Source organism: Leuresthes tenuis, unplaced genomic scaffold (assembly GCF_036924035.1).
Source record: "Leuresthes tenuis unplaced genomic scaffold, fLeuTen1.0.hap1 SCAF_5, whole genome shotgun sequence".
Classification (NCBI taxonomy): Eukaryota; Metazoa; Chordata; class Actinopteri; order Atheriniformes; family Atherinopsidae; genus Leuresthes; species Leuresthes tenuis.
In genome coordinates, this window is record NW_027325359.1 from 345,052 (window position 1) to 357,923 (window position 12,872).

Below are 12,872 nucleotides of genomic sequence, written 5' to 3' on the forward strand. Positions count from 1 at the left end.
TTATTCCTGTCTGAGCTGACTTCAGTGGTTTCCAGCCAGATTCAGGTGGCCATTCAAAACCCTGTTTATGAAACTTCAGCCTACAAAATACAGAACTGGACTTTAAACTCTTAATATTGACATCTAAGGTCCCCTCAAAAAGATCTACGAGTTGCTCCTCACTCTCCTCTGAGAGCACAAGGAGTTTTAATCCATTTTAATCTGCCGGAGAGCTTCCTCCTGTCTTGTTTTTGCTCGTTTCTTGCTTTTCGTGCTTTGTAACCGAGGTTTTAAATCTCGCCTCCTTCAGGCGCAGTGGGAGAGTCCAACACTGTCGTATTCGCTCCGGTTCGGAGGGGCCACACACTTACTTCTTCCTGACCCCAAACCTGCACTTTCCCAGCGTCTACTCTCTGATCCAGCACTACAGAGAAAGCCCGCTGCGCTGCCAGGACTTCGAGATGCGCCTCACTGATGCTGTGCCTAAGCCTGACCCTCATCTGCAAGAAGGGTTTGTCCCAGGACACAAAGAACAAATCATGGGCTTTTAGCTTGAAAATTACTGCACAATCATCGAATATATGACCTATTCATGAACATTTAAGTCACTGATATTTGCTCAGTGAAGCTTTTTTAACACTCATTTCAATCAACCGCATGTTTTCACTTTCATTTTCACACTTTCACTTCTACACACCAGCAGAAATCTGGTATCTGTTCCATTTAATCATGTTTTCCATGAAAGGAAAACACTTTGCTTTTGCATTTCAGTCGTATAACTGAGTTAATTCTGTAACCAAGAGCGTGGATACATGATATAACTGTCCTTGTTGTGCAGGTGGTTCTACAGCAACCTGAGCAGAGGTCAAGCAGAGGATTACCTGCTGAGGATCCCCAGAGATGGAGCTTTCCTCATCCGACAGAGAGAAGGAGAGCTGGACTCCTTCGCCATTACATTCAGGTTTCTGTTTCTGTATTTATCAGACGCTTTTATCCAAAGCGACTTACAAATGAAGATATAACAGCTTTATAAAAGCTAACAATAAGCTAACAATAAGCTAACAAAAAGCTAACAAAAAGCTAACAATAAGCTAACAAAAAGCTAACAATAAGCTAACAAAAAGCTAACAAAAAGCTAACAATAAGCTAACAATAAGCTAACAATAAGCTAACAATAAGCTCCATAGAAGGAACCCAGGAGTCCGACTCTGTCAGAGGGGACAGAGTAGAGATAGGGTGCAGGCATAGAAGGAAGTGCAGAAAGATAAAGAGCAGAGATAGAGGGGGGAGGGAAGTACAAGGTAAGTGCTGGGATAGGAGATGCTCTCTGAAGAGCTGGGTTTTCAGGAGCTTCTTGAAGATAGACAGGGACGCCCCTGTTCTGGTAGAGCTCGGTAGGTCATTCCACCATCGTGGGACGACACATGAACAGAGTTTGGATTGTCTTAGGCGTGGTGTAGGAGCTGCTAGACGACAATCCTGGGACCAACGGAGGGACCCAGTTGGGACAGAAGCCTTTGCAAGAGCCTTCAAGTAGATGGAGCCGTTCCATTAAGCTCTTTGTAGCTAACATCAGGGACTTGGATCTGAGGCGGACGGCTAAGGGCAGCCAGAGGAGCTCAATGAACAGAGGGGGGGCGTGTTCTTTTAGGCTGATCCAAGACCAGACGCACCGCCGCGTTCTGGACCATCTGCAGAGGTTTCACAGCACACTAATAAAAGGAAAGTCAGGTTTCCCAGGAACAATCTGCACAGGTCTATTAGCATCTGCCAAACGAGAGATGTAGAGCATCTATGACTGATAAAAATGTTTCCTCTTCACTGATTGTTTAGCTTTTGTATGACTAATGCTGGTAGCTGCGGTCTGATCTGGGTCAAATAAAAGGTCATCGGTAATGTTTTTCCTTTATTTGAATAGCTCACATGCACAAAGGCAACTTAAAGTGCCGTACAAAAGGCATTAAGATGCTTTTAAACACACGGTAGGTGTTTAAGAACAATAAATCCATCCATCCGTTGTCTTGCCTTATCTGAAGTTGGGCTGAAGTTGGGCTGAAGTTGGGCTGAAGTTGGGCTGGAGTTGGGCTGAAGTTGGACTGAAGTTGGGCTGGAGTTGGGCTGAAGTTGGGCTGAAGTTGGGCTGAAGTTGGGTTGAAGTTGGGTTGAAGTTGGGCTGGACCTGTTGGAGGCAACAGGTTCAGGAGAGAAACTCAGACATCCTCCTCCTCCTGGGGGATCCTGAGGTTGTTCCCAGGCCTGAAGGGACATATAATCCCTCCAACAGTCCTGCCAGCTGGCCTCCTCCTAATTAGGTGCCTGAACCACCTCAGCTGACTCCTTTCGATGTAGAGGAGCAGCGGTTCTACTCTACTATCTCTGCTGCTGAAACTCATTTCAGTAGCCTCCTTCTTTGAGTCACTACCCAGATCCAGTGACCAAAGATGGGCCGGTAAAGTGAACAGTTTGGCCTCCACCTCACCTCCCTCTTCACCCTCATTACTGCTGATGAAGCCCAGTCCATCTGTCCGTCTCTCACTCCAACCTGATATCACCCTGAAAAGTATCTCTGAAGGAGGTCCAGAGATACTTAAACTCCTCCCCCTGAGGCCGGGGGTTTAAAGAAGCCAACAGATCAATATCATGCGCTAAAAGCAGAAATGCGACCCTGAGGTTCCCAAATCAGAAGCCCTCCACTTCCAAACTTCACCACTTTAGATTTAAACAAAGGCAAAATAACAGTTTTCAGTTTAACCTTAAAAGCTGCTATAGTTGGAGCATATTTAATATCAACAGGAAGTTTAATCCATAGCAGCTCAATGCATTTTCACCCTGAATGACCCCTGAAGACGATTTAAAGTGTCTTCTGCAGGTAACTGGAAGTGAAGCGCTCAGTTTCCTGGTTCTGGTTAGACCTGCAGCAGCTTTCTGAAGGAGCTGAAGATACTTTTAGGGAAAACCAGAGAAAAGAGCATTAAAGCAGCCTCTGTAAATCTTTGACTCTTGATATTTGTTTAAGATGATAAAAAGCTGATTTGGTCACAGCTGTTAAAGGTCAGGACTGAGTCAAGTAAAGCTACAAGCTACTTTTATTCTTTATTTTCTGTATTTACTTCATTTAATTGAAGGGAATTTAACTTTATCCAACTACTCAAGTGCAATAAGAGGGACTCTGGTGGAGTTAAAGGCTCAAAACACTGTAATTCAGTGGATAACGGCTCTGCAACATGAAGCCAAAATGAACAACAATTCAGTTTAAAAAGATAAGTCCACCAGCACCAGACCTGAGTGACACGGAGACGCATATCCTCTAAAGGTTTTTAACTGCAGCTCTGCCACATTTGATGACTTTTGATGATTTATTTTAATCATAGCAGCACCAGACAGCCTCTCCACTGCTTACAATCAGATTATATGCAACAAATGACTGTCTTATTTCAGAATTTCAAGCTCTAGAAGCCTTTCTTTGTAGTTTCAAGACATAAAACATAAACTGTAGTGTTACAGACACATAATATTGCATTAAAATGACTTATCTTCAGTCTATGGGCTGTTTCGCTCACTGATATGATGATTTGTGCTTTTGGAGAGTGACGCTTAACCAGCTTCTCTCCTTCAGAGGTGACGGTAAAGTAAAGCACTGCCGGATCCAGAAGGAGGGCAACATGTACCTGCTGGGCACCACGACAGAGTTTGAGAGCCTGGTGGAGCTGGTCAACTACTTCAAGAAGAAGCCTCTGTATCGCAAGCTGAAGCTACGCTACCCGGTGACCCCGGAGCTGGTTGACCGCTTCAGCGCAGTGAGTTTCGTGGTGAAGATCAGAGGAAACTGCTGCTTTAGCAGCTCTTTTATGTGTTTATACATCTCTGGATTATCCTTTTTTTATCAGCAACTCCTGCAGATAGAAATAAATGTAAAGAACGGCTCAATCTGAAGCGTTTTCACCTGGAAATTAGCCACTGAAGTGTCTTTATTTTGCTCATTGCTTTAATACCACTGCTGATATTAAAGGTTCATGCTAACAGTGGACTGTGCTTCTCAGGAGAAGAACTGTGCTTCTCTGTATGAGGCGAAGACATACGTGGAGCCCAATGAGATCGAACCCTCACCGGTGTGTATGCAGCTAAACTCCTGCTGTTTCCTGAGAGCTTTTTACTGACAGCTTGACTTTGTCTGTTTTAGCCTCAGAATACAGTTCGGGCTTTATACAGCTACCAGGCAAAGAGGGTGGATGAGCTCAGCTTCACCAAAGGAGCTTTGATACACAACGTGTCCAAAGAGGTCGATGGATGGTGTGTGCACACCTCTTTATATCTGATATAGTTTTATATCGTTATATCTGTGTGTGCAATGGATGGTAATGACACATATTCACAGAACTGTGTTTGCTTCTCGACTTTCCTACCGAGAAATAAGACACTGACACACAGTCAGCTGTCTCTGTGGTCTTTTTACATATCTTTGTGGTCTTTTTACACGTCTTTGTGGTCTTTTTACACGTCTTTGTGGTCTTTTTACATTTCTTTGTGGTCTTTTTACATGTCTTTGTGGTCTTTTTACACGTCTTTGTGGTCTTTTTACATGTCTCTTTGGTCTTTTTACACGTCTGTGTGGTCTTTTTACACGTCTTTGTGGTCTTTTTTACATGTCTTTGTGGTCTTTTTACACGTCTTTGTGGTCTTTTTACACGTCTTTGTGGTCTTTTTACACGTCTTTGTGGTCTTTTTACACGTCTTTGTGGTCTTTTTACACGTCTTTGAGGTCTTTTTACATGTCTCAGTGGTCTTTTTACACGTCTTTGTGGTCTTTTTACACGTCTTTGAGGTCTTTTTACATGTCTTTGTGGTCTTTTTACACGTCTTTGTGGTCTTTTTACACGTCTTTGTGGTCTTTTTACACGTCTTTGAGGTCTATTTACACGTCTTTGTGGTCTTTTTACACGTCTCTGTGGTCTTTTTTACATGTCTTTGTGGTCTTTTTACACGTCTTTGTGGTCTTTTTACACATCTTTGTGGTCTTTTTACACGTCTTTGAGGTCTTTTTACATGTCTCAGTGGTCTTTTTACACGTCTTTGTGGTCTTTTTACACGTCTTTGTGGTCTTTTTTACATGTATTTGTGGTCTTTTTACACGTCTTTGTGGTCTTTTTACACGTCTCTGTGGTCTTTTTTACACGTCTCTGTGGTCTTTTTTACATGTCTTTGTGGTCTTTTTACATGTCTTTGTGGTCTTTTTACACGTCTTTGTGGTCTTTTTACACGTCTTTGTGGTCTTTTTACACGTCTTTGTGGTCTTTTTACACGTCTCTGGTCTTTTTACACGCCTCTGTGGTCTTTTTACACGTCTATGTGGTCTTTTTACACGCCTCTGTGGTCTTTTTACACGTCTATGTGGTCTTTTTACACGTCTATGTGGTCTTTTTACACGTCTCTGTGGTCTTTTTACACGTCTATGTGGTCTTTTTACACGTCTCTGGTCTTTTTACACGCCTCTGTGGTCTTTTTACACGTCTTTGTGGTCTTTTTACACGTCTTTGTGGCCTTTTTACACGTCTCTGGTCTTTTTTACACGTCTCTGTGGTCTTTTTTACATGTATTTGTGGTCTTTTTACACGTCTCTGTGGTCTTTTTTACACGTCTCTGTGGTCTTTTTTTACATGTCTTTGTGGTCTTTTTACATGTCTTTGTGGTCTTTTTACACGTCTTTGTGGTCTTTTTACACATCTCTGTGGTCTTTTTTACATGTCTTTGTGGTCTTTTTACATGTCTTTGTAGTCATGTTGCATCCTGTTGCCACTTTGGGACTCTGTATATTTGTCCTGTTCATTTTTATGCGGTGTCCTTTTTCTCCGCAGTGGTTGTGTCTGTTTGTTGCATTTTTTTTGTTAGCATAATGCATTTCTTAGCAGTCTTGCCTTCTTTTGCGTGTCTTCTGTTGTTCTATCTGTTTATGGATATTCTTTGCCTCACTGTCATTATTCAGTTGTCTGGAGTCTGGTTCTTTCTGTGTGGAGGCTGCATGTTCTCCCCGTGTTTTCCTGGGTTCTCTCCGGTTCTCCGGCTTCCTCCCACCGCCCAAAAACATACATGTTACATACATAAAGACACTGCTCTGGGGCGATCTGATTCTTTTGAGTTTGGTCTGTTGCAGACACTCACAGAACAAGCAGCTATTCACCTTTTCCTCTGATTCTTATCATTCTAGGTGGAAGGGTGACTATGGTGGAAAGATACAGCTGTTCTTTCCTGCAAACTACGTAGAGGAAGTGTCCAACAGCACCCTCCCTGACACTCGATCACAGGTGCAGTTCAGAGCTCAGGTTACATTTAAACTGGAGGTAGAATAAGTTTAAATAACATGTTTCTATGTTTGTGATGTGCTTTAAAACAGGACATGGAAGACAATCCTCTTGGGGAGCTATGTAAGGGTGTTGTGGATATCTCCAAGTGCAACATTCAAAACTGTGAGTTATTTTACAGTGAAGTGTTTTGCAGAGTTTTTAACTCCTCGCTGTATTAATGTTGCTCTCAAACAATAAAACTGCAGCTGGGTGTCCCCTAAAACTTTATCAAAGATAAATTATCATTTGAAATCTGAAACCTTATTTGTTTCTCTCTTAAATAATGAAATCCTGTCAAGGTGTAATTTCCAGATATGATTTTGAGTGTATTCATACTATCGTCAACTAATTTCTCACCTAATGTGTAATCACTGGGCTTTTATCTCATTTACCTGCTGTCTATATCAACTCATAGTGTGGTCTTTTTACATGTCTTTGTGGTCTTTTTACATGTCTTTGTGGTCTTTTTACACGTCTCTGTGGTCTTTTTACATGTCTCTGTGGTCTTTTTACATGTCTTTGTGGTCTTTTTACACGTCTTTGTGGTCTTTTTACACGTCTCTGTGGTCTTTTTACATGTCTCTGTAGTCTTTTTACACGTCTTTGTGGTCTTTTTACATGTCTTTGTGGTCTTTTTACACGTCTTTGTGGTCTTTTTACATGTCTCTGTAGTCTTTTTACATGTCTCTGTAGTCTTTTTACACGTCTTTGTGGTCTTTTTACACGTCTTTGTGGTCTTTTTACATATATTTGTGGTCTATTTACATGTCTTTGTGGTCTTTTTACACGTCTTTGTGGTCTTTTTACATATCTTTGTGGTCTTTTTACACGTCTTTGTAGTCTTTTTACACGTCTTTGTGGTCTTTTTACATGTCTTTACATTTCCAGATATGAGTGTATTCATACTATTGTCAACTAATTTCTCACCTAATGTGTAATCACTGGGCTTTGATCTCATTTACCTGCTGTCTATATCAACTCGTAGTGTGGAGTTGTGATTGTTTGACACCAAATTTAAGAGCTGTGCATCCCTCTTTGCCTCACTGCGCCTCTTTCACTTCTTACTTGTAGTGCGGAGCGGTAAAAATGGGAAGCCCCATGTGTTAGCCCTGCAGGACGTAGAGCAGGACAGTGTGCAGTTTGACCTCGCCACAGACACTCTGGAGGAGCTGTTTGAATGGTACCAGGTGGCCTGGGACATTACTCAGAGAGAGATGAGCAAGCAGTACAACCGGGAACAAGAGGTCAGCATCTCATGCCTTCGTCAGTAATTCAAAAACTTAGAGGCTTTAACACAGAAATGTCTTCATGGATGGATTATTGAGTCGGACTATTGGGCACAAGCCAGTATTTAAAATACTCAAATATATAGTATCACAAATATCACAGATAGCGGCCATTTTATGTTTAATGTTTCCTACTGATAGCAGCATAAAAACGTCCAGCTTCACCAAACTGTAACAGAAAGAGACTCAGAACAACAGCTGAAAACAGCAAAAAAACAAAAAAACTACAGGGAAACAGAATTATTATAATAAAGACCCAAAAAAGTGGCACATGAATCGAAATTATAACAAAGACAGAAAACATCTGAAAAAAGAAACCAAAAAAGCAACTTCAGAGACTAAATAATGTAATAATCTTTAAAAAATGTCAGCAGAGGAACACAAAATTAAAAGAAACACACCAAACAACTGCTAAGAAAAGAGAAAACAGATGAATCCAAACTGTAAGCGAATGAAAAAAATATTACAGGGATGAAGAAAACCCCAAAGAATCACAAAAGGACTGCAGAGAGACTATAAAGAGACTGTGGAGTGGCACAAATGCTTAAAATATATGCAGGATGAGTCCAATGAGAGACAAACCATCAGCAAAAAGAAATAAAGTGACTGCAAGACGCAAAATAACATCAATGATGTGCAAGTTGACTGCATTAAAAAACAGTAAATGGAAGAAATTTTGAATAATTAGTCTAAAATGACTAAAAAAGAGGCTATAAGAACACTGATCGGACCATTAAAATCTTTAAATCTAGGCTAAAAACTTTGCTTAATGGATAATAATAATTTAATAATAATTTGATAAAAACTTTGCTTAATGGATAATAATAATTTATTAATAATTTAATAAAAACTTTGCTTAATGGATAAGAATAATTTAATAAAAACGTTGCTTAATGGATAAGAATAATTTAATAATAATTTAATAAAAACTTTGCTTAATGGAGCATTAACAGTATATTTAGGCTAAAAACATACTTATTTCAGATGGCTTTTAATACCCAGTAGTATGGTGACACTTTTATATTATCTTATTCAATTTTGCTGTATTTTATTGCTTTTACTGTTATTTTATTGTTTTGTACTTATTCTTTTCTTTATTTATTATCTGCTGTAAAGCACTTTGGTACCGAAATGGCTTTATAAATAAATTATATTTACATTTACATGGTGAAGCCAAGGGTCCCACCATCTCATAATCCATCCATGAGGATGTAAGACCTGATAAAGACCTGATAAAGACCTGATAAAGACCTGATAAAGACCTGATACAGACCTGATAAAGACCTGATAAAGACCTGATAAAGACCTGATAAAGACCTGATAAAGACCTGATAAAGACCTGATAAAGACCTGATACAGACCTGATAAAGACCTGATAAAGACCTGATAAAGACCTGATACAGACCTGATAAAGACCTGATAAAGACCTGATAAAGACCTGATAAAGACCTGATACAGACCTGATAAAGACCTGATAAAGACCTGATACAGACCTGATAAAGACCTGATAAAGACCTGATACAGACCTGATAAAGACCTGATAAAGACCTGATAAAGACCTGATAAAGACCTGATAAAGACCTGATAAAGACCTGATAAAGACCTGATAAAGACCTGATAAAGACCTGATAAAGACCTGATAAAGACAGATATTTCTGTCAGCACACAGTCTTTGTAACAAGTCGGCAACAGAGAGTTGGAAACAGAGCTGGTGTTGCTGAACCACAGAGAGTTGTTTGACTGGTGGTCTGTTAGCATCACTGTGCAAACAGGAAGTGGCTGTTTTTCTGTCCAATCTCAGATGAGACAGCAGGAGGAAGTGGAGAAGAAGGCAGAGGTTGCCATGGAGATGTCAGACCTGGTGGTCTACTGTCAGCCCCGCAGCAAGGAGAAGGACCGCTTCGGTAAACTCATCCAGATGCTCATACTGTACACCAAGGGGAACGTAAGCAGCTCGTTCTCCAGGATTTCAGGGGCTCACTTTAAAATGAAACAGAAGGTCTCTTTGATGCTCTAAATTAAAACGGGATCTTATTGTTCATGTAAACGAACAAAAGCTTTGTACTTGAACCACAAACCTCTGAACCGCCCACTTATGAAAGAAAACATTTGAATTATTTGGCCACAGCAGCCACAATATTAATAGCTGCTGCCGGTTATTGTGTTTGTTCAGAGTCACACGGTGACAGGCAGCAGATCCAGAGTTTAGGTGGATCCACACGAGGTTTTCAAGCAGAACATGGCAAGATTATTACATATACTACCATGATTCGTCATTTAAATTATGTTACACGCTAAAGTTTGACTTAATTTTACTCCTCCGCCTTTTCAATTAGCAAGTTGATAATAATAATTTAATAATAATTTAATAAAAACTTTGCTTAATGGATAATAATAATAATTTAATAAAAACTTTGCTTAATGGATAAGAATAATTTAATAATAATTTAATAAAAACTTTGCTTAATGGATAATAATAATAATTTAATAAAAACTTTGCTTAATGGATAAGAATAATTTAATAATAATTTAATAAAAACTTTGCTTAATGGATAATAATAATTTAATAATAATTTAATAAAAACTTTGCTTAATGGATAATAATAATTTAATAATAATTTAATAAAAACTTTGCTTAATGGATAAGAATAATTTAATAATAATTTAATAAAAACTTTGCTTAATGGATAATAATAATTTAATAATAATTTAATAAAAACTTTGCTTAATGGATAAGAATAATTTAATAATAATTTAATAAAAACTTTGCTTAATGGATAAGAATAATTTAATAATAATTTAATAAAAACTTTGCTTAATGGATAATAATAATTTATTAATTAATTATTTCAATTAGCAAGAAGTTGCTTTCATTCTAAGTTGTTTTATTTTAAAGAACTTTGATTTTGGGATGAAGATAGAGAGGACAGCAGGAGACTAAATTAAGTTTATGTTTCAAAAACCTAACAGAGGTCGGACCTCTCCTTAATGTTTAAGGCAAGTTAAAGAGAATTACATTACATTTAATATGATTTAGGACAGAAAAACTTCATATTATAACTGAGAAGTAACCATAATTTGCATCCTAATGAGCATAAAGAAAGCTGGAGGGTTTTTTCTGTTGACTGGTGAAGGGTTGAAAAGATCTTGTGAGATTCTGAAAGTGCTTTGTGGAAATGCAGACCGGTACACTCATTGGTTCCAGCATACTGTGCAGCTGCAGTTGTTTACCGCAATGGAAAGTCTTAAAGCTTGTAAGTCAGTCATCTCAGTTCATTCAAAGAGGGGCTGGTATTGCTTTTCTACACCACAAGTTGTTCAGAAAACAGGACGTGGCCAAAGGAAAAGATCTAAAGACCAGACGGTTTCCTGTCAGACGTGGCAATGCAAATCTTTATGTAACCTACATCAGAGTACATATCCATTGTGATGTCAAATATTTCAGTTTCTTAGGAAATAAAGAGCATTCTAAGTCTAAAGTGTTAATACACATCCAGTGGTGAATTTTGTAAAGTGTAGCAATAAAAAAAAATCATATTTAACTCATCTTTTGACTCTTAAGTGGGCTCTCTCAGGCTCTAACAGGGTTAGCTAGTCCTAACAGGGTTAGCTAGCCCTAACAGGGTTAGTTAGCCCTAACAGGGTTAGCTAGTCCTAACAGGGTTAGCGAGCCCTAACAGGGTTAGCTAGTCCTAACAGGGTTAGTTAGTCCTAACAGGATTAGCTAGTCCTAACAGGGTTAGTTAGTCCTAACAGGATTAGCTAGTCCTAACAGGGTTAGCTAGCCCTAACAGGGTTAGTTAGTCCTAACAGGATTAGCTAGTCCTAACCGGGTTAGCTAGCCCTAACGGAATTAGCTAGTCCTAACAGGGTTAGCTAGCCCTAACAGGGTTAGCGAGCCCTAACAGGGTTAGCGAGTCCTAACAGGATTAGCTAGCCCTAACAGGGTTAGTTAGCCCTAACAGGGTTAGTTAGCCCTAACAGGGTTAGCTAGTCCTAACAGGGTTAGTTAGCCCTAACAGGATTAGTTAGCCCTAACAGGGTTAGCTAGTCCTAACAGGGTTAGCTAGCCCCAACAGGATTAGCGAGCCCTAACAGGGTTAGCTAGTCCTAACAGGGTTAGTTAGTCCTAACAGGGTTATCTGGCCCTAACAGGATTAGCTAGCCCTAACAGGGTTAGCGAGCCCTAACAGGGTTAGTTAGCCTTAACAGGGTTAGTGAGCCCTAACAGGGTTAGCGAGCCCTAACAGGGTTAGTTAGCCCTAACAGGGCTAGTGAGCCCAAACAGGGTTAGTTAGCCCTAACAGGGTTAGTTAGCCCTAACAGGGTTATCCCAGAGTGTGTTACAGTACATTCTGATAGCTGAGCTAATCATTGTTTATCTGAAAGAAAAAATAACCTGCTACATCTAAAAGTATTTGGAGAATACCTATAATCAGAACCAACTTTTTTGCCCAGGTGCACATATACAAGGAATGTGACACCGGTTTGCTCTCTGTACAAGCATAAAGAAAGAAAAGACAAAGTGATTAAGGAATAAACTAACTACTAGTATTTACAAGGGACAGTAGTGCAAAGATACTTTATGATATGTCAACTTGAAAAATAATAACTTTGCTTAATGGAGCATTAATGGAGTCTATGAATTAAACAATGTGACAGAAAAAATAATGATATTTCCTTAATGACAATGTTAATATGTGAATAAATCTTCTTATCTTAGCTCAAATTACCTTTCAAGCTATCTGGGTGAACAACAATAATCTGCCAGCTGATTCGTAGAAAATGATTGGCACACATTGGATTTAAAAAATAAAAATAAAACACCTGTTAACTTTTAACTCAGTGGGTTGAATTCACGCTAATAGATTAACTCAAACTGGGTCTAATACTGACCTAATATTTCTTTAGCTTGTTTAGTTACAAGGTGCCCAGCTTTTCCCCCACATTACTCTAAAAACTAAACTCCAGGCTGATAGTTTAACCCTGAAAAGCTCTCTGAGGAGTTACTTTTTGAAGTTTCATAAACTTAAAAGACTTTTTCCAGACTTTAGTGCCAGTTCATTCCTTTACTCCAATAGCAGAAAGAGTGTATTAAGTTGACAATTCTGTCTGATATCAGAAAATGATCTGAATGACAACATCTGGATACACAGAGAGAACTAATATTCTGCTTATTAACTTTACTATTAGCTTAGTAACTGATGGACCACAGAAGCAAAGAGCATTTACTTCTGTCATCAGATAACATCATCAGTTTGTAACAGCC

The 12,872-nt window shown here is 39.1% G+C and overlaps 1 protein-coding gene across 1 annotated transcript in view; it reads left to right on the top strand.

Moving 5' to 3' along the window:
• Positions 1-12,872, top strand: part of plcg2 (phospholipase C, gamma 2) — a 56,536-nt gene that overhangs the window by 38,611 nt on the left and 5,053 nt on the right. The window contains exons 18-26 of the mRNA XM_072385374.1: positions 290-490; positions 818-940; positions 3,596-3,776; positions 4,020-4,088; positions 4,160-4,269; positions 6,182-6,278; positions 6,368-6,440; positions 7,389-7,561; positions 9,405-9,507. Coding sequence (XP_072241475.1) covers positions 290-490; positions 818-940; positions 3,596-3,776; positions 4,020-4,088; positions 4,160-4,269; positions 6,182-6,278; positions 6,368-6,440; positions 7,389-7,561; positions 9,405-9,507 — 1,130 coding nt within the window. The remainder of the gene's footprint in view (positions 1-289; positions 491-817; positions 941-3,595; positions 3,777-4,019; positions 4,089-4,159; positions 4,270-6,181; positions 6,279-6,367; positions 6,441-7,388; positions 7,562-9,404; positions 9,508-12,872) is intronic.